The sequence below is a fragment of the Macaca fascicularis genome, chromosome 18 (genome assembly GCF_037993035.2).
Source record: "Macaca fascicularis isolate 582-1 chromosome 18, T2T-MFA8v1.1".
Lineage (NCBI taxonomy): Eukaryota > Metazoa > Chordata > Mammalia > Primates > Cercopithecidae > Macaca > Macaca fascicularis.
This window is the reverse complement of record NC_088392.1, coordinates 68,899,192-68,925,252: the sequence shown is the minus strand read 5'-3', so window position 1 is coordinate 68,925,252 and position 26,061 is coordinate 68,899,192. Positions and strand designations below refer to the sequence as shown.

The following is a 26,061-nucleotide window of genomic DNA, read 5'->3' as shown; positions in this document are numbered from 1 at the left end:
AAAAAAATTCCCTGGTTATAAATGGACTTCATACCCAGAGGAAAAAAATTTTTTTCTGTGAGTTAATCAGGCTCACTCCTCTATTATATACAAGTATTTATTAGTTTTCAATATACTTTTATATGCATGTTGTAATAGATCAGTGTTTAATAACAGTATTATTTAAAACTTTAAAATTAGTTTTTTTTTTTTTTTTTTTTGAGACGGAGTCTCGCTCTGTCGCCCAGGCTGGAGTGCAGTGGCCAGATCTCAGCTCACTGCAAGCTCCGCCTCCCAGGTTTATGCCATTCTCCTGCCTCAGCCTCCCGAGTAGCTGGGACTACAGGCGCCCGCCACCTCGCCCGGCTAGTTTTTTGTATTTTTTAGTAGAGATGGGGTTTCACCGTGCTAGCCAGGATGGTCTCGATCTCCTGACCTCGTGATCCGCCCGTCTCGGCCTCCCAAAGTGCTGGGATTACAGGCTTGAGCCACCGCGCCCGGCCTAAAATTAGTTTTTAAAACAATTCTATCAAGCATGTTTAATATGTAAACATTAACTGATTTATTTCATCCTGAGTGTTACGAAGAGCAAACATGTTAAGGTATGGTCAGAGATACATAGGTTTAAAAATATATGAATCAGGCCAGGCACAATGGCTCACACCTGTGTCCCAGCACTTTGGGAGGCCAAGGCAGGCAGATCACTTAAGGTCAGGCGTTTGAGACCCGCCTGGCCAACATAGCGAAACTCTGTCTCTACTAAAAATACAAAAAAATTAGCCGGGTGTGGTGGCAGGTGCCTATAATCCCAGCTACTTGGGAGGCTGAGGTAGGAGAATCGCTTAAACCCAGGAGGCAGAGGTTGCAGTGAGCTGAGATCACACCATTGCACTCCAGCCTGGGCAACAGAGTGAGACTCTGTCTCAAAAAAATAAAATAAAATTAAATAAAAGAATCATATGTTAGGGATTTTTTATGTTTTCTGTGTTTGAATTTTAATTTTTTGTAGAAATGTTTTCAATACTCTCTGATCCTATAGAGTATTAAAACTTTACCAGATAGCGTAAGAATATTCTGTAAATTCATATAATTTTCAGTATTGTCTGAGATTTATGAAAACCAACGTATAGACACTGGCTGTTTAATCACAGCTTGATTTAGTTGTTCACCCATGTTTATGTGTAAATAATCCTAAGTATTAATAATACAGGTAACAACAAAATAACCTATATTAGAAAGTTTCATTTTAGCCTTTTAAAGGCAGAAAAATCTTATGTTTATTAGAATTCTATATTTGTATCTTTTTTCTACCTTGTGGTTTAACCAAAGAAAAGTCATAAAGTCATCTTTTAGACTGAAAACTTTCAAATAGCACTAATGTAAAACATTAGAGTTTGTTTTACATTGACTATGAGTATTAAGGAAAATGAAATTTAAATCTTTGGTATTTATTTTATTGAGGAATACTATAGCCTTCTAAGTCTACCTCACAGTACAGTCATGCACCCCATAATGGCACCACATAATGACCACATAATTGGTCAACAGTGGACCCCATGTACAACAGTGGTTCTGTAAGATTATAGATTATAATACTATTTTTACTTTTGCCTTTTCTATGTTTAGATACACAAATGCTTAACCATTGTGTTACAGTTGCCTACAGTATTCAGTGCAGTAACATGCTCTACAGGTTCGTAGCCTAGGAGCCATAGGCTGTACCATATAACCTAGGTGTATAGTAGGCAATACTATTGTTAAGTACAGTCTATGATGTTCACACAGTGGGGAAATTGCCTAATGACACCTTTCTTAGACTGTATCCCTGTAGGTAAGTGACACATTACTGTATTAGTACAGAAAGTTGCTTAAAACTTTGAGACTGTGTCTTCAGGTTACTTTTTTACTAAATAAAAGGATTGAGACTTGATAGGTCCTGCCATCAATGGGCGTCTCCTTTTATTTTATAACTCAGCAGGGACACTGAGAGGTCTTTTAAACTAAAATTAGATTTTCATTTTTTTAAGAACTTTTTTTTGAAAGACACTTTGAAAAGAATTATTACAAAGTAGAGCTGGGCGCAGTGGCTCACGCCTGCAATCCCAGCACTTTGGGAGGCCAAGGCGGGGAAATCACTTGAGGTCAGGAGTTCAAGACCAGCCAGGCCAACATGGTGAAACCCCATCTCCACAAAATACAAAAATTAGCCGGGTGTGGTGGCAGGTGCCTGTAATCCCAGCTACCCTAGAGGCTGAGGCAGGGGAATCCATTGAACCTGGGAGGCAGAGGTTGTGAGCTGAGATCCCACCACTGCACTCCAGCCTGGGCAACAGAGTGAGACTCCATCTCAAAAAAAAAAAAAAAGAAGGAATGCTATTTAAATTTATAATGTAGTTGTTTTTATACAATTGTTTATACATTCTTTTCTAAGAAACCAGTGTTTTCTATTTCAATTGAATAAGCTATATGGAAGGTACTATTCCAGGTAGAAAACTATTTTACAATTTAATCCTCTAGACCCTAACTTAATATCTGACACATTTGTGAAAAGTAAAAGTTTAAATTGTTTAAAAGTTTAAAAAGTTTAAATTTAAAGTTTAAAGTTAAATATTTGTAAACATACTAACTGTGGAACCTATATATTTTTTTCCTAGTCTGGGGAGAAAATGAGTATATTCAAAACATGTGGAGTTTAGCCTTGATTTCTTAATTGTCTGGGCAGATTTTAACACCTCGTCCAGGATTATGTAAGCACTTAGTGGTGCCTTTCAGCAATTTAAAAAGGAAATCCAGTATGTGAAGCCGGGTGTGGTGGCTCATGCCTATAATCCCAGTGCTTTGAGAGGTCGAGGTGAGTGGATCACTTGAGGCCAGGAGTTTGAGATCAGCCTGGATGACATAGTGAAACCCCATTTCTACTAAAAATACAAAATTTAGCTGGGCGTGGTGGTGCGCACCTATAGTCCCACCTACTGAGAAGGCTGAGGCAGGAGAATTGCTTGAATCCGGGAGGCAGAGGTTGTAGTGAGCCACGATTGTGCCACTGCACGCCAGCCTGGGTGACAGAGCAAGACTCTGTCTCCAAAAAAAAAAAAAAAAAAAAAATCCAGTACATGAGAGATTTAGTACTTTTCCAGAAATCTCTCAAGACACACAATCTGATCAGTTATATACTGTAGAAACTGTATAGCTGTGTTCCTTTCATAGACTCAAGACTTTTTCGAGAAATACGCAACGCCTGCAGTCATGTTACAGAGACTACCCTGTTACCCACTCTCTGACACACAATTCATGTGGGTTTTCACGTAAAAGAAAAAAAAGAGCCTAACACTCAGTCAACAGGAAAAAGTATTAAATTAGGCCAACTAGAGGTCATACAAAAGCACTTTTAAGGAGTGAAAACATTCTGAACTAACTCAAGGTTAGTAGTAGCGATCCTTTTGTGTACTCTTCCTCACTGGGGGCTCAAGAGCAAAACATAAATTCACATTTACACAGATGTTCTGAGCTTCCCATGCACCAAATTGCCATTGGTACATTTGTCTTCTGGGGGCACCAGTTTCCTTTTAATGAGATTTGCGTCTCAGAATCTTATCCTTTCCTAGTTATGCAAAGCCAAGTTCCGTAATTCCATGATTTTCACTAAGAAGGAAGAAAGCAGACCTAAGAGCTTAAAACTTAGGTGGAAAAGAAAAGAACACAAGAAAAATTTAATAAATGGAAGATGGAGCAGTTTGTATCCACAAGGGATATTTACCTAAAACAAAACTCATGATTGAAATATTAGGATGGAAAGAAACATACCAGGCGAATACCAACAAAAAGAAAGCTACATAAATAACAAATAAAATAGAATTTAAGGGGAAAAGTATAAATAGGACAAGGAACACTACATAATAAAGGAATGAACCACCAAGAAGGTGTCATGAACTTATATGTATTTCACAATATACCCTCAAAATATATTAAGCAAAAACTTACAAAGTTATGAGAAGTTGGCTCACAATAACAGTATGTATTTTTAACTGCTTCTGATGGATCAGGTTGACTAAATATTAGTTAAGTATATGGAAAATTTGAACAATGACAGTAATAAGCTTGATGTAGTACAGAATAAATAGAAGCAATATATTTATTTTTGTGTATACGTGGAACATTCACAAAATTTGACCATGTACTAGGTCACAAAGAAATTCTCAGCAAATTTCAAAGATTATATATGAAGAACAGATTCTCTGGCCACATTTCTCTGTCATCAAATTAGAATTCTAAAATTAAAGCTGCAAAAAGGACAGCTTAAAAAGAGGCAAATATATGAAAACATAAAAATGCATTTCCCAGGAATTAAAGAAGAAATCATAATGGAAATTCCAAATTTGTAATAAATATATCAAAATTGTAATTACAGGAAGAATGATATGTCAGAAGTGTGGGTTACAAATAAAGGGAGATGTAAAGGGACCGTTAAAGCTTCATATGCATTAATGGAAAAAATGTCAAGAAGGAGTGACAAATTGAGCATTCAACTCAAGAAGTTAGAAAAAGTACAAAGTAAACCTCAAGAAAATGGAAGTAATAATAATAGCACAACTTAATGAAATAAGAGAAGCTATAAAATATATCAGCAAAACTGAAAGTTGTTTCTTTGAAAAGAAAATGTTATAAAAAGAAATCCAGAGCCTGTGCAAGGAAAATGAAAAGATACCAGCAAACAGTATTAACAGTAAAAATTGACATAATTAGAGATATTTGAAATGATTAAGAGGATATTATGAACAACTTCTACAAATAAATTTTGAAGCCTAATAAAATGGGAATTCTTTAGAAAAATGTAATGACCAAAATAGACTCTCAAAAAAAAAAAAAAAAAAAAAAAACAACTAAATAGATGAACAACCATTAAAGAAATACCAGCCAGAATGACACTTTTTGAATGACATCAGGCCCAGAGGTTTCTCAGGCACATCTTATCAATACTTCAAAGAATAAATAATTTCTACCATAAATGAAAATTTTCAGAAGTTAGAAAAAGAGAAGCCCCCCAGTTCATTATATAAGATTATAACTTAAAATCCCGATAAGGACAGAACAAGGAAAAACGTGTATATATATTCGTCTCACATATAAATAGAATGTTTTCTATTTATTGAAGTGTTTTATAAACTCACAAATGAAGTAGTTTTTTTTTTTTTTAAATAGAGACATATGGTTTATCCTAGGAATGTAAGTATGGTTCATCAGAAAGATGAATATAATGCCAGATGAACAACAGATTGGCTGGGCATATTGGCTTACGCCTGTAATCCCAGCACTTTGGGAGGCCAAGGCTGGAGGATTGCTTGAGCCCAGGAGTTCAAGACCAGCCTGGGCAACACAGCAAGACCATGTCTGGGAAAAAAAAAAAAAAAAAAGATTAAAGATTTTTAAGATCTGTATGATCAGCTCAGAAGTCAAGAAAATTCAATAAAATCTAATATTCAATACAAAAAGTAGAAAGGAATGTTCTCTGAGTTGATAAAAGGACTGATTTTAAAAACCCTATTGCAAACATCATACACAATTATGAAACTTTAAAAAGTATTCCCATTAAATCCAAAAAGAAGACATGGATGGACACTAACCATATTTCTGTTCAACACCGTACTGGAGGATCTAACCATTTCAATAAGAGAAAAAAACAAGGAAATAAGAATTGTAAGTATTGGAAAGAAAAGAGTAAACTATCCCCATTTGAAGACAATATAATTGTCCGCAGAGAAAAATCCAAGAGAACCAAGAAACTGTTAGAACTAATGAAACTTCAGCAAGATTGCAAGAGAAACATCAATAGTGTTCTTATAAACTAGTAATCAATTACATGTTATTCAGAATAGCAGTGAAAACTCTCCAATACCTAGGCGTAGTCTTCATAGAGAAACATTACAAAAATGGAGCAGCGTTACATTTATAGGTACAGACCCAGTGCCCCTTCTCCCCAGATTTATTGATTCAGCATGTTTTGAATCAGTATCCAAATGGATTTTTAAATTTAAGTTATACCCAAAGGAATATGAATTGTTTTATTATAAAGACCAAATGGGTTTTTTCATGGGAACTCAAAAAGTTAGTATTAATGTTTCTATGGAAAAGCAGAGAGCCAAGAGTAAGAAAAATATGAAGAAAGCAGGAACACTTGCCCTGTCAGATATTAAGACCTATACAGCAATAGTAGTTAGGACAGGTAATTATTAGTACCAGTATACAGAAGAAGAAAACTAAAACAATAGAAAGTCTGAATTGTAGAAAAGGTTAATATACAAAAAGATTCCATTATAAACTAGCGAGGAAAGGATGAATTATTTGTGGTTTTTTTTTTTTTTTTTTGGAGACAGTTTCGCTCTTGTTGCCCAAGTGAGTGCAATGGCGCAATTTCAGCTCATTGCAACCCACCTCCTGGGTTTAAGCGATTCTCTTGCCTCAGCCTCCCGAGTAACTGGGATTACAGGCATGTGCCACCATGCCTGGGTAATTTTATATTTTTAGTAGAGATGAGGTTTCTCCATGTTGGCCAGGCTGGTCTCAAACTCCCAATCTCAGGTGATCTGCCCGGCTCAGCCTCCCAAAGTGCTGGGGTTACAGGCATGAGCCACCAGGCCCAGCCTATTCTTAATAAATTATCCATATGGAAAAATTAAAATTCAGTCTGTACCTCAGTACAGTCAATTCCAGGTTAATTGACAGTATGAATGAGAAAGGCAAGACTTTTAAACATTTAGAAGAAAATATGAAATATGTAAATTTGGAGTAGGGAGAGATTTCTTGAGCTACAAAAAGCACAAATTGTGAGGGAAAAATATCAATTTAAGATTTAAGATTTAATATTAAGATGTAAAAGTCTTGAATAGTAAAAGATACCATAAGCAAAGTAAAAAGACAAGGCACAGACTAGGAGAAGATTATTTGCCACCTATATAACCAGGAAAGATTAGTATTCAGAATATTCCATTGATAAAAGACAACCAGATGGAAAACTGAAAAGATGATAAGAACAAGTCATTTAAAGATGTAGAAAACTGAATAGTGAATGAGCTTGCAAAAGTTGCTAAGCCTCTCTAGTGCAAATAAAATGATGAGATAACCATTTCACACTTAGCAACCTGGCCAAAATTGAAAAGCCTAACAATAATAGTGTTGGCAGAGATGTGGGAAAATGAGAACTTTTATACACTGTTGAAATATAAATTGAATCAACCACTTTGCAGAATACTTTTGTAAAAACTAGTGAAGTTAAAATTTGTTCCTAAATATGGCCCCCTACATAGGACCCATGTACACAAGGAAATCTCTAAGAAGATTCACTGTACCATTGTCTGTAAATGATGTATTTGTAAATGAAAGTTTAGAAACAGTGTCAGTGTTCACAAGCAGAAGACTGGGTGATAAGATAATTTTATGCGATAGTTCTATAAAGCACTGAAAATGGATTAATTATAGCAGGGGTTGGCAAATCTGGCATATCATCTGTTTTTGTAGATAATTTTTATTGGGCCAGGTCAGGTGACTGTAATCCTAGCACTTTGGGAGGCCAAGGCAGGAGAATTGCTTGAAACCAGGAGTTTGAGACCAGCCTGAGCAACAAAGTGATACCCCCATCTCTACAAAAAAATATGACAATGAGCTGACTGTGGTGGCATATGCCTGTAGTCCTAGCTACAGGGGAGGGTGAGGCAGGAGAATCGCTTGAGCCCAGGAGGTCAAGGCTGCAGTGAGCCATATTCGTGCTCCTGCATTCCAACCTGGGTGACAGAGTCAGACCCTATCTCACAAAACAATAAAAAAGAATAATAATTTTTATTGGAACACAGCCACCCTCATTCATTTAGATTGTCTCTGACTGCTTTTGCTCTGTAACAGCAGAGATAAATAGTTGTGACAGATATATATAGTCCATAGAGCCTAAAATAGTTTCTGGCTGGTCCTTAAAAGATTTGCCAATCCCTGAACTAGAGCAACATGTATTAAGATGGGTAAATTTCAAACATAGTGTTGTATGAAAATAGCAAATTGCACAATAGCACATATTGTATAGAGGTTGAAACAATGCAAAGTACATCCATATATTATTTATAGATGTTTACATATGTAGTAATATAAAATGTGTATAAAAATCCTAACCGTGAAATACATGGTAGTGGTTACCATAGTAGAGGGAGGGAGGGAAATAGAAGTAGGGAGGTTATAGAGGGAGCTTCAACAGTGTCTATGATATTCTGTTTCTTTAACAGATGTGTAACAAGTAAAAATGTTAGGATTTTATATGTGACTGGGTAGTGGGTACATGAACATTGTATTATTTAACTATACCTTTTTGAACATTTAAAATATTTCATAATTTAAAAATTGGATAATTTGATCTCACCTGATGTGTTATGACAATTGGTAAGATTTTAATGAGAATGTTCTGAATATTTTGTTTTCTAACACACATTTTTTAAAGTATTTTGTGTTAAATTGATAGAAATGGAAGATTTCATATACTTTAATTTTACCCAGGAATATTATTTATATGTAAAATTGGTTGGCAGAAAGGCATGTAAGGATGACTAAAATGAAAAGCATGAGACTTTTTAGGTTTAGAATATCGGGAAAACTGAGGCCTGAGCTAAGATGTGCCATAAAAACTAAGGACAGTAGCCTTGTCCAGTGATGTATGCCTGTAGTTCAGCTATTTAGGAGACCAGGGTGGGAGGATCACTTGGGCCCAGGAGTTCAAGTTCAGCCTGGGCAACATAGCAAGACCCTTCTGTACTAAATACATACATACATACATACAGCTAAGGATAATAAAAGCCCTTTGCTCAAGATACACAGACATTTACAAAGAAACATTTGGGCCAGGCATGATGGCCTACACCTATAATCCCAGCACTTTGTAAAGCTGAGCCTGAAGGATTGCTTGAAGCCAGAAGTTCAAAACAGCCTGGGCAACAAAGTATGACTCTGTCTCTACAAAAAATTTAAAAGAAAAAAATTAGCTGGGCATTGTGGCATATGCCTGTTGTCCTAGCTACTCAGGAGGCTGAAGCGAGAGAATTGCTTGAGCCCCTGAGTTCAAGGCTGCAGTGAGCTGTGATGGTGCCATTGCACTCCAGCCTGAGAAACGGAGTGAGACCCTGTTTCTAAAACTAATAATAATGAAATGTTTGACCTATGACATAGTGTAAATGGTATAATTTTTTAAATAAGCAAAGAAAAATGGAACTAGATAGTATATATTATGAAGGAAAGGGTACAATTGAGTGCATTCGTTTCACTGTCAGCTCTGTCACTAACTAGCTATGTAATCTTGCCTAGGTAGTTTTAACTTTTCTGGACCTAGTTTCCTTAAGTATGATGTGAAACAGTTAGCTTGAATCTCATTAGACCTTTTCACCCCCGATTCAGTGGTTTGTTGACTCCTATTTTCAATCCATTGTTTCTATCAAGAAAAATCTTTCAACATAAAAAAATAAAATGAACAGCTAGTAAGCATCACCTAGCCACTTTGGTTCGTCTCTTTAAGCCAGGGGTTCACATCTCTACTCCAGATGTATTGAACTCTGAACTTTGGTCCTTCAAATAGACCAGTCTCTTATTTGGCTCCCCCCTTTTCTCCCCCGTCCCGCAACCCCCACTCTCCATCTTTAGGTTTGTCCCTTGTTGAGAGTTTAGATGCTGCTTTCTCCAGGAAGCCTTCCTAGAGTTGCTTGGGCAAATGGGTGGATGTTGGAGCCTCTCATTGAATTAGTCAACACTGGAGAACAGCTTTTGTGGAGAAAACTGATGTTTTACTTTGTAAAATCCAATCAAGTGTCAGTTGAACATTCAAGTAGAGATGTGTAATAGGTTGTTGAGTATACAAATCTGGAGATTAGGAACAAGATCTAGGTAGAGAGTATATTGTAGGAGTTATCAGTTTATAAATGGTAATTCAAACTGTAGAGTATATGAAATGAGCTAGAGGGGAGAGTGTAGATTGAGAAGAGAAGAAAATATTGAATCAAATCCTGAAGAAAACCCATGTTTAAGGGAGAATGAAGGGACGAGGAGAAGACTGAAGAGTAACCTGTGAGTTTACAGAAAAACTAGAAAGGCAGGGCACTCATGGAAGCCAAGCATATCAAGTAGGATGAGGACAATAAAGAGTGTTCACAGGATTTAACAACAAATAAGTCATTGGTGATCTTGACAAAACACTTCTCCTGCCCTGAGACCAAGTTTCGCTCTGTTGCCCAGGCTGGAGTGCAGTGGCATGGTCTCGGCTCACTGCAACCTCCGCCTCTCAGGTTTAAGCTATTCTCCTGCCTCAGCCTCCGGAGCAGCTGGAATTACAGGGTGTGTACCACCATGCCCAACTTTTTTTTTTTTTTTTTTTTTGATAGGGGTTTCACCATGTTGGCCAGGCTAGTCTCGAACTTCTGACCTGGTGATCTGCCCGCCTCAGCCTCCCAAAGTGCTGGGGTTACAGGCATGAGCCCCCACGCCCAACCAACAAAAACACTTTCAATGGATTAGTGGATGAGGCTGTCAGATGATAGCAGGTTGAGGGGCTGATTGGCAACAGTGCCTGTAGTCAGTTAAAGAAGCTTTGCTATTAAAGGGGGAGGTGAGAATGTGGGAGATCTTTGAGGGAGGTTTTTTTTTTTTTGAGACGGAGTCTCACGCTGTTGCCCAGGCTGGAGTGCAGTGGCGCGATCTCGGCTCACTGCAAGCTCCGCCTCCCGGGTTCCCACCATTCTCCTGCCTCAGCCTCCTGAGTAGCTGGGACTACAGGCGCCCGCCACCGCGCCCAGCTAATTTTTTGTATTTTTAGTAGAGACGGGGTTTCACTGTGGTCTCGATCTCCTGACCTTGTGATCCGCCCGCCTCGGCCTCCCAAAGTGCTGGGATTACAGGCTTGAGCCACCGCGCCCGGCCTGAGGGAGGTTATGTAATGCTTATGGAAAGGAGCTTGGAAAGAAGAGGTTGTAGATACAGAAACCAGGGCAGTTAGTTGATGGAATTCAGTTATTAGGGATATTGGGATTCCAGATGGAAGGTAATCCAGATGGAATACCTTTAGTCATGAGAGAGTTGTGACAGAAGGAAATGAGGTAAACAAAGGTGTGGGTGCAGCTGACTTGTCATTTTGGGGCCAAGAAATGAAATGCTTTCCAATTTAATGAATTTTTCTCCTCATTGAAGGCAAAAGTAGTTATCTACTGAAAGTGAAGAGGAGTGGTAAAGTAGTATTTTTGCTAAGTGAAAAGGGTTTGAAATCATTACTGTGAAGAATAGGAGAGAGAATGACCTTGAAGAATAAAGAGAGATTGCTGACTAAAAACAGATGTTTAAGGTGGAGACCACATACCAGTGGTGCCTTCTGCATAGCTGTGTAATTTGGTATATTCACTCAGGCACCTCACTTTCAGCCGAGATTGGAAGCCTGAGAGTTGGTATAGAGAAGGTGACAGTTGGTTTATTCAAGGTTGCTGTGTGCTCACTAGATGTGACAGAAGAAATATGGGACAAGTGTGTTGAGGAAGTTGGCAAGAAAACAGACAAAGAGATTAGCCATGAAGTCTAGACCAGGAGTTGGCAGATTATAGCCTACAGGCCAAATCTGGCCCACCACCCGTGTTGGTTGTTTTTGGTGGTTTTGGTTTTTTTTTTATCTCTTATATTTTAGATGTTTAAATACCTACATAATATCCATACTATGCCTCTTAGCCCACATAACCTATTAATAAAAATATTTACTATTTCACACTTCAGGAAAAGGTTTGCTGACCCCTTATCTAGACTAAAATAGGATTGGACTAACAGGTAGAGAATAGAAAGGGCCTTAAAGTCTCAGTAAGATCCAAATATTAGGTATATTGGAAGCACCTGAGTGAGAGACCTGGGAAGGATAGAGGTGGTGAGATAGGATTGTGAGTTAAAGACTTCAGATCTGGGGAAGCTGTAACCCCAGGTCTAGCTGTGGCCACAGTAGTGGGTAGCTGGAGCAGAGGTGGGCCTGTCCGTGGAGTTGATGGCAAGGAACTAACAGCCTGAGTGGAGACAGTCAAGTTGCCCAGGGGCTGGAGGAAGGGAAGGCTGATGGCCAGCCATTCACATTTCCAGTTTGGGATAGGAGAGTTAATATAAATAACAATCAAATATATTCAGTCCTTAAAAGTGTGGGAAACCTGACGGGAAGGCTGATCATTAATTTTTTTTTTTTTTAAGACCTGGAGCCGCGGTGTGGAAGGGGTTGCTAGTGAATAAGGAGGCTTGTGTGTGTTAGGTGGCCTTAGTAAATGGTACCAAACCATGTAAAGCAGAGCCACCAGAACTTGGGACATTGAACCAAAACCAATTTCTGATGCTTCCAGCTGCCTTACTGGTGATTCATTTAGGAGAACGTGGCTTTCCTTTGTTACTGTAGTTTTTGAAAGCAGTACTAGCGTGAGTTTGTGGTTACAGACTTCACCTTTCCTTCAGTGCTCCATGCACATAATCAGAATGACTTTCCTTCGTCACCCGCAAGTTATTCTTACAGCTGGATGGCAGGGTCGTTGAAGAACTTCCTCATAAATCACCTTCAAGTCCTTTCTAATCTAGATTCTGTGATAATACAAGTATGATGCAGTTTTCACTAAAAGCTAAAAAAAAACAAAGCCCATCTAATCAGAGATGATTTTCACCTCTAATTTCTTAATACCTCTGTTGCAGGCACTTACAGGGCTGCAAAAATGAGTGGTACCCGTTGATATTGTGCTGTTATCCATATCTTCTTTAGCCAGTATTTCTTCATATGTGGGAAAGTAGTAGCCTCAATTTTACTTTTTACTTTTTTTTTTTTTTTAAATTTAGAGTCTTGCTATGTTGCTCAGGCTGATCTCGAACTCCTGGGTTCAAGTGATCCTCCTTCTCAGCTTCCTGAGTAGCTGGGACTATACGCTTGTGCCACCATGCCCAGTTTACTTTTTTATATTTCTGCCTTATTTTATCCTCATGTCAGGACCACAGATAGAGCATTGTTATCCACCAACATGAATCTGTCATGGCATAAAACAGTCAAGAAGTCTAAGTGAAACCTTGACTGGACCGTCTTTGGGCTTGTGCGGTAATGCCTCATGTGCAATGAATTCTCAACAAATGTTTTTTAAATTGAATTGGAATCTTCCATTTCTATAGTAGCACATTTTGTACCTTTAGGCAAAACTTGATTTTAATGTGTTGTTTTCATATGTGTTTGCTTGTTTCTTGAGTAGCTGATGGATTTACAACTGAGTGACAGTAACTTTCGTCGACACATCCTGTTGCAGTATCTCATTTTATTCCAATATCTCAAGGGGCAGGTCAAATTCAAAAGGTAAGATAATATGGGTAGTAAATAATTTGTAAACAGCCAAGAAAAAAAAGGACTTGCTTATGATTTTTCTTTTGTATTGTGTCCATTTCATGTTAAGGTTCTATCCCTAAAACACATGTATTGCAGCTGATATATTGAAGGCTTTTAGATATTAGGATTAAGGAAAAGATGTTAAATATATCTGTCAGTGTGAGTTTTTCCTGCCCCAATTCCAGGGCTTAGCAGGAGTTGTCGTCTTTATTGGCAGGTGGAGGTCTCTGCTCCAAACTTCCATCATTCCCTTCTCACCTCCCTCAGACCTCCTCCAAAGCGGATTTGTAGACTAAGCCAGTAATACATCTCTCACAAGGTGTGGAGCTGTGTAGGACATTCAAGCTAAAAGATGCAAATAAAATATTTAAGCAAAAAGGAGTTCATTTCTTTGGGGTTTCACAAAACCTTATTAGGCTCTCTACTGTCTATCTAAATCCCTCCATCCATTTCCTCCTGTCCTGTCCATAACTGAAGGTGGAGCCCACTGCTACTTAACGATATTTGTGTTAAGGACACTGAGCAATGCAGTATTAGTTGTATAATGACTTTACTACCTGCTGGGTTTGAATCCCAGGCTCATCATTTGCTGGCTGCAGTGCAGCTCTTTCAGACTTGTCATTTTAAGATAGTAGCACATGGTAAACACTAAAAAAATGTAATTTCTTATCCTTCTATCTATTTTTGAGGTTTGGTATAGCATTGTAGGAAGATCAGGGACTTTGGAGTGAGACGTAGGTTTGAATTAAAGCTTTATGGCCTTGGGCAAATCATTGAGCCACTGTAGTCTGTGTTTAATATGTACATGTACTTGTTCCAAGAATTCAGTAAATAATGTATGTAAAGTGTTCAGATCCTAGCCATCAATATTTATTGGATGTCTTTAAATCACCTAGTGCATTGTGAGAGTTCAGTTAGTGGTGGCTATTAACAATTTGGGTTTGCCTGTTGCCTTTTCTAGGGTTTGGGTGTTTTTATTCGTTGTGTTTTGAATGAACCTTAAAGGAATGTAGCATGCCATACTGAATGTGCATCATGTATACAAGTATCTTAATATCAAATCAGAGGTTTTCATTTCACACTCAGCTTATTTTAGGAAACATTTATTGCTCTGTTCATAGTGAATCCGATTGATTAATTGAATGTTTTATTACCTGCATATGTTTTTATGTCTTTAGTACCAACCCTCTTGAGGAAGAAGTGCAAGAATTTTCTCTTATAATCCTTTCATTTGTGACTATTCTTATCTTGGTAATTTTTGACACTATCCACAGTATAGTTACATGTTACATGCCTTGTGTTTTTTAAAGCTTAAAATTGGATATGCATTGCTGTAACTCAAGCATGCTTTCATTGCTTTGTTCCCTAGTTCAAACTATGTTTTAACTGATGAACAATCACTTTGGATTGAAGATACTACAAAATCAGTTTATCAAGTAAGTTCAACACGCAACAAACCCATGATTGAAAAAATGGAAATTTAGGATTTTCTTTGTTTCAGCCCCAAATAGGAAAATAAGGATAAAGTTAAGCTCAGGTACAAGACCACAAACACTCCTTGGTTCTCTGCCTACAAACCACTCCTATGATGCAGAAAGTTGTTGAAAGCTTAGTATATTCTTTCTAATCACAGCTACTATCTGAAAACCCCCCCGATGGAGAAAGATTTTCAAAGATGGTAGAGGTATGTGTTTTTTATGTTTACATCCTCTTCTTAGCACGAAACAGAATTTCAGAGGATTCCATTAACCAAAATGTAATCTCTGTTTTTCCCAGCATATATTAAACACTGAAGAAAACTGGAACTCATGGAAAAATGAAGGTTGCCCAAGTTTTGTGAAAGAAAGGTAAATACATACTCATCACAAGAACGATGAGAAAAGCTTTTGAAAATATGCTCTGATACGACTATAGCATGTAAAGATACATGTATATATTTCATATAAAAAATGTAAGTCGAACTCTGTAAGAGTACAACCACTTTGATTTACCTCTGTATTTTTTTTACCTCATAAATTTCTTGTCATTAAATTCCTGGAACAAACATCTATATTATTGAGAAGAATACTGTATATCTACTCCATGTGATTTGCCCTGCAATGTGGCATTTTTGTCTTATATTTGATAATTGTTCTATCATAATATGAAGTTTTCATCTTTTTTTTTTTTTTTTTTTGAGATGAAGTCTCTATCACTCAGGCTGGAATGCAGTGGCGCGATCTCAGCTCCAGTGGCGCGATCTCAGCTCACTGTAGCCTCCGCCTCTTGGGTTCAAGCGATTCTCATGTGTCAGCCTCCCGAGTTGCTGGGATTGCAGGCACCTACCACCATGTCTGGCTAATTTTTGTATTTTTGTAGAGACAGGGTTTCACCATGTTGGCCAGGCTGGTCTCGAACTTCTGATGTCAGGTGATCCACCTACCTCAGCCCATCAAAGTGCTGGGATTACAGGCATGAACCACCATGCCCAGCCAGTTTTCATCTTTCTTAAGAGGAAAACAATAACTAAATTTTATTTTACATTAAACATTCTTCTATTTCTGCTATCTATGTGTAATTCAAAAAATAGTGTATGTTTTTTTTCACCACAGAACATCAGATACCAAACCTACGAGAATAATTCGGAAGAGAACAGCACCCGAGGACTTCCTAGGGAAAGGACCCAGCAAAAAAATTCTGATGGGAAAGTAGGTGAACTTGTCTTCATGTGGAATGTTCTTATTTTTATATTTTGAAGATGTTACTATAAGAACTCTCCATCCAAAATATAATATGAATTTGTGTTTGGTACACACATAGATAGCCAGAGCAAACCGCACTCTCTATACTGCCCATTATGTAGGTTCATGCAGCAGATAAAACCTTCATTTTGTCTCCAGCTTCCAAAATCTGTGTCTCTTGGCTGTGCCGTTTTTTCCGTTTCAGACAGTAGGATTGTTTAGATTGATGAAGCTCACTTCTAGTTGTTGCAAGGTACCATAATCCTTGAGTTCTCTTACCTTCTACTTAACTAATCATTGCTTTAGATTGTGCTTGAATATTTTTAGAAAAAACTAAAGATTATTCAATTATCATTAGTCATAATTATAATTAATGATTATATGTTCATATAGAGAATAATTTTAGGTATTTTAAATACCAAAAATTATTGAGAAAAGTAAAACTCATGCTATCAACATCCCCAAATCCACTATGTACATTGTATTGTTTTTCTGTTCAGTTTCAAAGCACATAAGGATGGTGTCCATAAAAAACGTATTTATTTCTGTGTCTGTTTTGTAGTGAGGAGTTAACAAGGCTTTGGAATCTTTGTCCTGATAATATGGAAGCCTGTAAATCAGAGACAAGGCAAGTTGAACATTTTTCAAATGAAGTGTTGCTTTTACCAAGTTGAGTAGAATGGAGCCTTTTCTCAGCTATGATCAGAGCTCAAACGAAATTTAAAAGTTTATTGTGGTTGACTCTTGGCACAGCAGAGTGTAACTTCCCACCATAAAACTCCTCGAAGTGCTGATAAAATAATTTTAGAAATCACAAAAAAATAAAGATTCACAAAAGGAATCAAAACTACCAACAGAAGAGTAAGCCTATGAACAGAATATGGTTCCAGGGCAGCAGTACTAATGATTCCCAGCTTTGGGAACCAGGGAACTTGGGTTTTGTGTTTTGTTTTTTTTTGAGACGGAGTCTCACTCTGTCACCCAGGCTCGAGTGCAGTGGCGTGATCTCGGCTCACTTCAAGCTCCTCCTCCTGGGTTCACGCCATTCTCCTGCCTCAGCCTCCCGAGTAGCTGGGACTACAGGCTCCTGCCACCACGCCCGGCTAATTTTTTGTATTTTTAGTAGAGATGGGGTTTCACCGTGTTATCCAGGATGGTCTCAATCTCCTGACCTTGTGATCTGCCTGCCTCAGCCTCCCAGAGTGCTTGGATTCCAGGCGTGAGCCACCGCACCCAGCCGAACTTGGGTTTTAATAGTCACAAAAGGACAGAAAGGCCTTAGGCCTGCATGAATTTGTGAGTGAGTTTCCCCTGAACAAAGCTGAAATTGTTGAAGCACTACACATCTGTAAAAGAAGGGCAGGGCGGGGATATGCTCCCTGGCACAGGAAACAAGCTTATCGGTTTTTACCAACACATAGGTTACAGGAAAAAGTATTCCCTGAGAAATTGTCCCATAAGTCTGCTCTCTTGCAGTCTTACAGTTTAAATTTTTCCTACCAGCAATGTAAAGGAACCCTCAAGCTAAGACAGTGAACTAGAAAGTTCCATGCTGGCAATAAAAATCTTTCTGAAGGTCACCCCTTCAACCCAAACTAAACAAGATTCCCACAGATAAAAATCTAAAGATTATATTCACAAGGTTGTTAAAAAAAAAAATAAAACCCAAAGATAAGTTCACCATCCAAACTTACAAAACTTTCAGGGAAATAGTCCACCATGAGCAAGATTGGCAAACAGAACAAGCAACAGAAGTTGGCCACTTTAGATAATAAAACCATAAGATAAAGGCTGTAAAAAAAGTATATTTCAGAAAATTAAGACAAAATAAGAAGGAATTGAAAACACAGGAATATGGCACTATCAAAAAGGACTAGGCAGACTTGAAAAACAAGTAATACTTCTAGAAACGAAAAAATATAGTCACTGAACTTACAAAATGGCCAGGTTTAATAGCAGTCTAGACATAGGTAAAGGAAGAATTAATGGGTTAATTAATGATTGAGAAATCACCCAGAAAGCAATACAGAAGGAGCAGAGTTAGAAACGATGACTTAATGATAGTTGAGGAAGTCCAGCAAACATCTAATGGCAGAAGAAATAACAGAGAATGGGAAAGAGGCAATAATTGAGTTAATTATTAAGAATAGGCATTAATTCATAGGTTCAAGAAGTATAATACTTAAGGAGGATAAACCAAATAAATCCATATCTCTGTACATGATAATAAAGTCACCAGAGAGAAAAAACAACCTACAGAGGAGCACAGTTAAACTAACAGTTGACTTCAAGAATAACCAAAGAAATCAGAAGACAGTGGGACGAGTGTTTGAAAATGTCTTTCGCATTCTCTGTTATTTCTTCTGCCATTAGATGTTTGCTGGACCTCCTCAACTATCATTAACTCATTGTTTCCAACTCTTGCTCCTTCTGTATTGCTTTCTGGGTGATTTCTTAATCATTAATCCATTAATTCTTGCTTTTCCTATGTCTAGTCTGCTATTAAACCTGCCCATTTTGTAAATTCAATGAGTATATTTTCTCATTTCTAGAAGTATTACTTTTTCAACATTCAACTCAGAAATTCTGTAACAAGTTAAACAGTTGTGGTTGAGTGATTGACTAAAACTATGAGAAACTATCAACAGTCCCTAGTGAAAAAGCTGTCTTAAGGAAACTGAACCCAGAAAGAAGTAAACTGCAGAAAGGATTACTGTGTGGACACTTTGGTAAACATGAAGAAATCTGAATAAATCGTATCAAGAATTCATTGTATAAAATAGTAATACTTATTATTTAGGGTTATTTTAAAAGGTAAACTTGCTAAAAGTGACAGGTAAGACAAGAAGGGGTGGTCAGAATTAAAGAATGTTATGGTTAAGTCAAACATGCTTGTAAAGTATGTGAAAGAAATGGAATGTGTAATTTTTAAATAAATTGAGGGGTAAAAAAGGTAAATACAGAAAATTTAAGCAAGTAAATAGAAAGTAGGAGAGGAGAAAAAAAGCTCAGAAAACACAACACAAAGTACAAAACAGTATGGTTAAATTCAAATATAAATGGAAATGGACTTTCTGGCTCAAAGACAGAAATTGGTGTTACATTTTAAAGATCCATCGGCCAGGCGCGGTGGCTCACACCTGTAATCCCAGCACTTTGAGAGGCCTAGGCAGGTGGATCATGAGGTTAGGAGATCGAGACCATCCTGGCTAACACGGTGAAACCCTGTCTCTACTAAAAATACAAAAAATTAGCCGGGCGTGGTGGTGGGCGCCTGTAGTCCCAGCACCTTGGGAGGCTGAGGCAGAAGAATGGTGTGAACCCAGAAGGCGGAGCTTGCAGTGAGCCGAGATTGCGCCCACTGCACTCCAGCCTGGGCAACAGAATGAGACTCCGTCTCAAAAAAAAAAAAAAAAAAAGATCCATCTAATCCATCTATATGTTTATAAGAAATATACCTTAAAAATAAAGATATGGAAGGGTTGAAACTGAAAGAACTTTTAAAAGATGTAAATTTTAAAAGGCATAGTTATATTCGGATCAGGCAGAAAAGACTTAAAAGCAGAAAGCATTATTAAAAATAAAGGCAATCATTGCATAAAGATAAAAGGGAAAAAATAGAAATACACACATTTTAAACTTTATTTTCTAAGAACGTGTTCTCAAAAATGTGACAAAATTAGAATGAGAAGTTGACCCAGGTCAGTTTTCACCATCCACCACCCAGAAAACCCACCATCTAGTAGGATTTTGACAGACCTTTCTCAGAATTTAATAAATTTTGGTGGAAAAAACTTAGTGTAATACATTTAGAATTTAACAAAATAATTAACAGGCTTGGTCTTACAGAAACCACAAGTTTTTGTAAATTATATGTGAATAACAAAAGCAAAAATACTTAAAACTGCTTTAAACACACTTCTAAATAATCCTTGAATCAAAGAATAAATCACAATGGAAATTAGAAAATGTAGGGCCGAATGACAGTGAAAACACTACGTGTTCAGACTTTGAGATCTAACGTAGTAGAACACAGAAGAGAAAGGTAGAGCCTTAAGTGTTCACACTTTCAAAAAGAATGGAATCTAAAAACCAAGCTAAATAAGAGTCTAACACTGAGAGTCATTCAGAGGAAAAGTAAACGTATAGAAGTAGAAAGTAAAAGAAGATTAGAAATCAGTAAAAATAGCCAACAAACAATGGAGAAGATCAACAAAATCAAAAGATTTTTTTTAAGACCAAGAAAAATAGATAAAATTCTAGCACAATTGATAAATAAAATTAGATTCCTACCAAATCTATGAGAGTAAATCAATCCAGTAGAAAAACGGACAAAGGAAGAGCCAGATTCAGAAGTAGAAACCTTAATAAACCTCTGAGAAGATGCTGAACTTCACTAGTAACTGGAAGTACAGTTAAAAACTACAGCGGGCAGTTTCACAGCTAAGAGATTCAGTAATTTAAAAATACCCAGATTCTATAAGAATTATGGATAAAAATAATTTGCCAGTGCTGCTGGTGGGAGTCTGATGACACAACCACTCTATCTGAATGTTAAAGATGTCTGTGCCCCGCTAGTAGGTGTGTTGATCAGAATAGTGTTTCTAAAAACTAAGTTTGAGGCTGGGCGCGGTGGCTCAAGCCTGTAATCCCAGCACTTTGGGAAGCCGAGACGGGCGGATCACGAGGTCAGGAGATCGAGACTATCCTGGCTAACACGGTGAAACCCCGTCTCTACTAAAAAATACAAAAAACTAGCCGGGCGAGGTGGTGGGCGCCTGTAGTCCCAGCTACTTGAGAGGCTGAGGCAGGAGACTGGCGTGAACCTGGGAGGCGGAGCTTGCAGTGAGCTGAGATCCGGCCACTGCACTCCAGCCTGGGCGACAGAGCGAGACTCCGTCTCAAAAAAAAAAAAAAAACAAAAACAAAAACTAAGTTTGAGAATCATTGGTGGTTTGTAAAGTCAGTTTAGTAATTTAAACTAGCATTTTTTTAATGAAATAGGAAATGTACTTTTGTGAAACATTAGCTTTACTTATATCTATGGTACATATACTTCATATATGTGTGTACTGGGTTGCAATGTAAAATGAGTTTCTTACTGTGGGTTGCAGTGGAAGTTTGAAGGCCCAGTGCCTAAAGAAATCTGTTCATCTACAAGGAGACAGGTGCAAGAATGTCCATTTAACATTGTCAGAGCAAAGAGTGGGAAGACAACTTAAATATCTCTGGATAGGACATGGATAACTTGTGGCATGTTCATAAAATGGAATATAGTATCTATAGCATTAGGAAACAAATGGATATTGGGATAATTTTTTTTAGAGAGCCCATTTTCCTAGTTTTATTCTAGAAGATGTCTTCTGATCCTGAGATCTCATTTCTTTGCTTGTCCCTGTATAAAAATTTTATTTCTAAAAACAAATTCAAGAAAGATGCATTTTAAAAATCAACAATGCTACCATGGTAACAATTTAAATAAGAGCTAAAGGTTAAACCCTTGAAATCGTATTATGGTCTGATTATTAGCTTTGGTCTAATTCTGGTTTAAAGAAAAAATAATTCATGGATGGGGACGTTATGTAAAAGTTTCTTATTTGCTGGTAAAATTCAAATGCTATAAAATCCCCTGGCTGCCCTCTTTGAGTAGCAACATATTCATATATTATGGTGTGTAATTAAAGTATACAATATATGTAGTAAATACTATATGATAGTGTTTAGTATTAGACTATCCCCTCTTTATTGTCCTTTCTGAATTTAGTTTTGAGGATTTTAGTTCCTTAAAAGTCTGACTTCCCAAGTAATCAAAACTGTAACTAAAAGTATGGGGCCATTAGAATCTTGTCTTGCCACCACTTTATGAGTATTTATTATTAAGAATATATGTGATCCTCACTAGTTATTTTATACTGCTCAGGGAATACATGCCCACTTTGGAGGAATTCTTTGAAGAAGCCATTGAACAGGCAGACCCTGAAAATATGGTTGAAAATGAATATAAGTAAGTAATGTTTCTCATTAGCTCATTTTAATTTTATTCGATTTGTTTTTTCCTTAGGAATTATGTGTATACTAGAAAACTTATTAAGAGAGGCAGTGGATAGAGTAGTGCTTTTTCTCTTAGGGGAGTTCCTGTTAGGACACATCCTGATTTCAAGGAGTATTCCTGTTAACTAAGCGTGACTTGGAATCACCCTTGTTTCAAAATATAAGAAAAAAAAAAAAACCTCCCCCTGGCCCCCATTTCTCTCCAACTATTAGTTCTTTTCTCTCTACCCTTCAAAGCACAGTATCTCACAGCAGCTCTTAACCTATCCTGTTCCCCTTAGATAATGTTTTCTTCTCTTGGCGTCCATGAGAATCCAAATCCATGGTTCTTCTGTTTGCCCTTTGCCCTCGCTGCCCACTCCACCTCACATTCCATTTCAGCCTCCTCATCCTCTGCCTAACTCAAATGTTGGAGTAACATCAGGACTCAGTCTTAGCCTCTTTATCTAGAACCTTCTGGGTGACACCACAGTCTCATGGCTTTCAATAGGAATCGAAGAGTAGTGGTTTAAAGGCAAGAGGCCTCTTGTCAGAATGCATAGGTTCCAGTCCCCTCTACCACTTACTTATTAGACTAAGGCTAATTTAATAATTGAATCGCCATCCTCCCTTTCCTCATCTGTTAAATACTAACAGTACCCATTTCACAGGGTTATTCTGAGGATTAAATAAGACAGTTCACTTTCAACCATACAGGGCATGTCGTTAGCACTCAATATTCGTTACTAGTGTGACCCTGTGCCCAGAGTTGTTAATTACTGTGACCTCTGTGACCTCTTCACTGTTTTCTCTAGCAGTGGTCAGTGCTCCATGTATCAGCCAGTGATCTTTAAAATAACTGTCCAAGTCTGATCTGCTTAAAATCTTCCAGTTAGTGCCTGTTCCAAAGTCCCTCCCAGGGTCTAAAAACCTCCTTGGTCTGGCTTATACTGTCCTGTGTAGCTATGCCTTCCCTCTGCTCTAACCACAGCAGGCCTGGTGCTCTTCACTTCAAACGTCTTTCCCTTTCCGGTCAGGACCTTCACACTTGACTGTCTCACTTGCTTGAACCACTTTTCCCCCAAGGTTCCCATGGCTTTAAGTCCCCCTGGAAGCTCTTCCCCTCCCTGGTCTCCTCTGTTGCATTCTCGTGGTTTTTATTTCATGGCACTTACCACTATCCAAATGAGAAGGTGGCACTCACCACCTTCTCATTTCTCGTTTTCCTCATCCTTATGAAATTATCTTATACCTTGTGTGTTTATCACTAGCGATGCCTGCCAACACATTCTGCATTACTGTGCCTCAGGTACTCTCCACAGCTACTGAGTGCCTGGCTCAAGTGTTTGTCAATTGAAAGAATATTTATCACTGTTACGTAAGACTAGATGGACTCATTCCTAAAGTGATAGTTCAAATTATTATCTCCAAAGAGGGTTTTGTGGAGAATAAGAAAAATGATATATATAATTGACAGTGAATTTTGAACATGCCTAAAATAATCAAATCGTTTAAACAGAGGTATGTCAGAGAGGAAGGCTCTTAACTGTTCGGGCAAAGCCTCACAGCAGGTGTTGACTTGGGAAGAGTCCTCAATGTCTAGGGGTAGTTTTTGTTAAGTCTTCAGTGGTACCTGCACATCCTAAAGGTAACACACGCTCATTTATAAGAGATGACCAAATAAACCAAATTGCTATTCTTAGGGGAGGGAGAGACTTCCAATCCAAAACTCTTAAATGGAATAAATTGGTGGTTTGGTTTCTTCTGCAGCATTGCGTATTTCTGGAGCATTATCTTTAGAATTTCTCTGCAGTTTCTGTTTCTCACCTGATTGTATACCACCTTGATCATTGTTATACTTCATTAGGGAACAGTTCATGGATTCCGAATAGCCAGATGGATGATTCCTGTTGTACACATACTGCATCTAGCCAGTACTGCACACACTTGTTGACTTGTTAAAATTAAACAAAATGTATGAACTTTGAAAACGTGTTTGCTCATATGAGCCTGCCTCTTCAGACATTGTTGGTTCCTGTTATTAGTTATGTGTGTATCTGTTGATTTGTTATTATCAGTGGACAACATCCCGAAAAGTTCTTGAGGAATAAGATTCCAATCAAAAGAATGGTACTTTGAGCTATTTACCTTAAATATAGAATTGCACGTGGCAGAACTAAGCAGAAGGGAATACAGAAATACAAAACTATGAATTACAAGCCTGACATCTCTTTTTATAGGGCTGTGAACAATTCAAATTATGGTTGGAGAGCCCTGAGACTATTAGCACGGAGAAGCCCTCACTTCTTCCAGCCAACCAACCAGCAGTTTAAAAGTTTACCAGAATATCTTGAAAACATGGTAATAAAGCTAGCCAAGGAATTACCGGTAAGTACCATAGATCAACTTTTCATGCCCTTTAGTTGACATCATCTTTAAAACTGCTATCACTATGTGAGCAAAAAACTGACTTAATCATGTGAAAAACCAGTGGTCCACAAGCTCCCATGTTTTAGAATGAGGGAAAAACACACTGGAATATACATTTACAGGAAATACATGAGTTGATAAAGAAGTAACTGATAATTTTCTGTACAGCATGTAATTTAACTAAGGTTCAACAGGGCTGGGCGCGGTGGCTCACGCCTGTAATCCCGGCACTTTGGGAGGCCTAGGCAGGCAGATCATGAGGTCAGGAGATTGAGACCATCCTGGCCAACATGGTGAAACCCCATCTCTACTAAAATATAAAAAATTAGCCAGGCGTGGTGGCAGGTGCCTGTAGTCCCAGCTGCTGAAGAGGCTGAGGCAAGGGAATTGCTTGAACCCAGGAGGCAGAGGTTGCAGTGAGCCAAGATTGTGCCACTGCCCTCCAGCCTGGCGACAGAGCAAGACTCCATCTCAAAAAAGTATATAAAATTCATGGTACTTTAGGTAAACTGTTATGCACCTATACACACAGACAGGAATTTTTTCCTGTTTGCCAATGCAGTATATTGTCTTTTATCAAAGGTAAAAGATAAGAATCAGAAACTTTTAAGGACACTGTTGCTACTGGCTTCCTTGAGGCCATCTTTACTAAACCCTGGGTATTTGCAAATCCTGGAACTGTGCTTTTCACGGCCTTCCTGCTTCCCAGATTGGGGGTGGGGAGTCTTTCCAACTCTGGGGTCTTACCAAGTTCACTCCTTCTGCATGTGAAGACAGTCCCACTTAGGATCCTTACCTGACACTGTCTAACGCTCTCAGGGGTGAGGTTCTGGCACCCTGTACTTGGAATCTCACAATCATCTTTATCTAAACAAAGTACTTGTTACCGTACTTCAGAGGCTGGCATTCTTTCAAACATTCTTCTTTCTCATTTTTAGCCTCCTTCTGAAGAAATAAAAACAGGTGAGGATGAAGATGAGGAAGATAATGATGCTTTACTGAAGGAAAATGAAAGTAAGAATTTAATTTTCTTGGTTATTTAACAAAATTGAAGAAGATTGGGGTTCTTTGTTGATAGGTACATTATTTAATCGGCTTCTCAACTTCTCCCATTTTATCTCAACTGTTTCTGACTTACAGTGAGGAATGTAAAACATTGCTTAATAATAACTTTAAAAATACTACATTTTATGCAATAAAATTGGGGAGTAATGATACTTTAAAAGGGAAGGAAAATACATTTGAAGGTGACCCATACCTTTGTTAATTATTGGTTACTGGAAGGGGAGCAGTTCATTTCAGGGAAAGCCTACATAATTTTAACAGAGGTAACAGCTTTAGCTTTGATTATTGACCATGCTTATTAAGAGTGGTATTCAGCTTATGGAGAATATAAAAAATAATTGTTTGCTTTTAAAATAAAGTCTACTAAAGGTGGTTAATAAAACTCATTGGCCCCATAGCTTTCCATTTCTGTTGTATACTTAGAATTGCACATAATTTATATTCTCTCCG

The 26,061-nt window shown here is 37.8% G+C and overlaps 1 protein-coding gene and 1 long non-coding RNA gene across 4 annotated transcripts in view; both read left to right on the top strand.

Annotated features, from left to right (window-relative positions):
* The window catches only part of THOC1 (THO complex subunit 1), a 52,496-nt gene that overhangs the window by 26,027 nt on the left and 408 nt on the right, over window positions 1-26,061 (top strand). For all 3 annotated transcript variants that reach the window (XR_012427276.1, XM_005587073.4, XM_074022749.1), the window contains 9 exons: window positions 13,236-13,336; window positions 14,736-14,802; window positions 15,000-15,050; window positions 15,143-15,213; window positions 15,958-16,053; window positions 16,649-16,714; window positions 22,007-22,090; window positions 24,357-24,504; window positions 25,485-25,560. Coding sequence is in view for 2 of the 3 variants with exons in the window: in XM_005587073.4 (XP_005587130.1) it covers window positions 13,236-13,336; window positions 14,736-14,802; window positions 15,000-15,050; window positions 15,143-15,213; window positions 15,958-16,053; window positions 16,649-16,714; window positions 22,007-22,090; window positions 24,357-24,504; window positions 25,485-25,560 (760 nt within the window). In the remaining variant the exon portion in view is untranslated. The remainder of the gene's footprint in view (window positions 1-13,235; window positions 13,337-14,735; window positions 14,803-14,999; window positions 15,051-15,142; window positions 15,214-15,957; window positions 16,054-16,648; window positions 16,715-22,006; window positions 22,091-24,356; window positions 24,505-25,484; window positions 25,561-26,061) is intronic.
* LOC135968265 (uncharacterized) lies at window positions 10,351-12,638 on the top strand. Its single transcript, XR_010582909.2, has 2 exons — window positions 10,351-10,631; window positions 10,923-12,638. It is a non-coding gene; the product is annotated as an uncharacterized lncRNA (long non-coding RNA).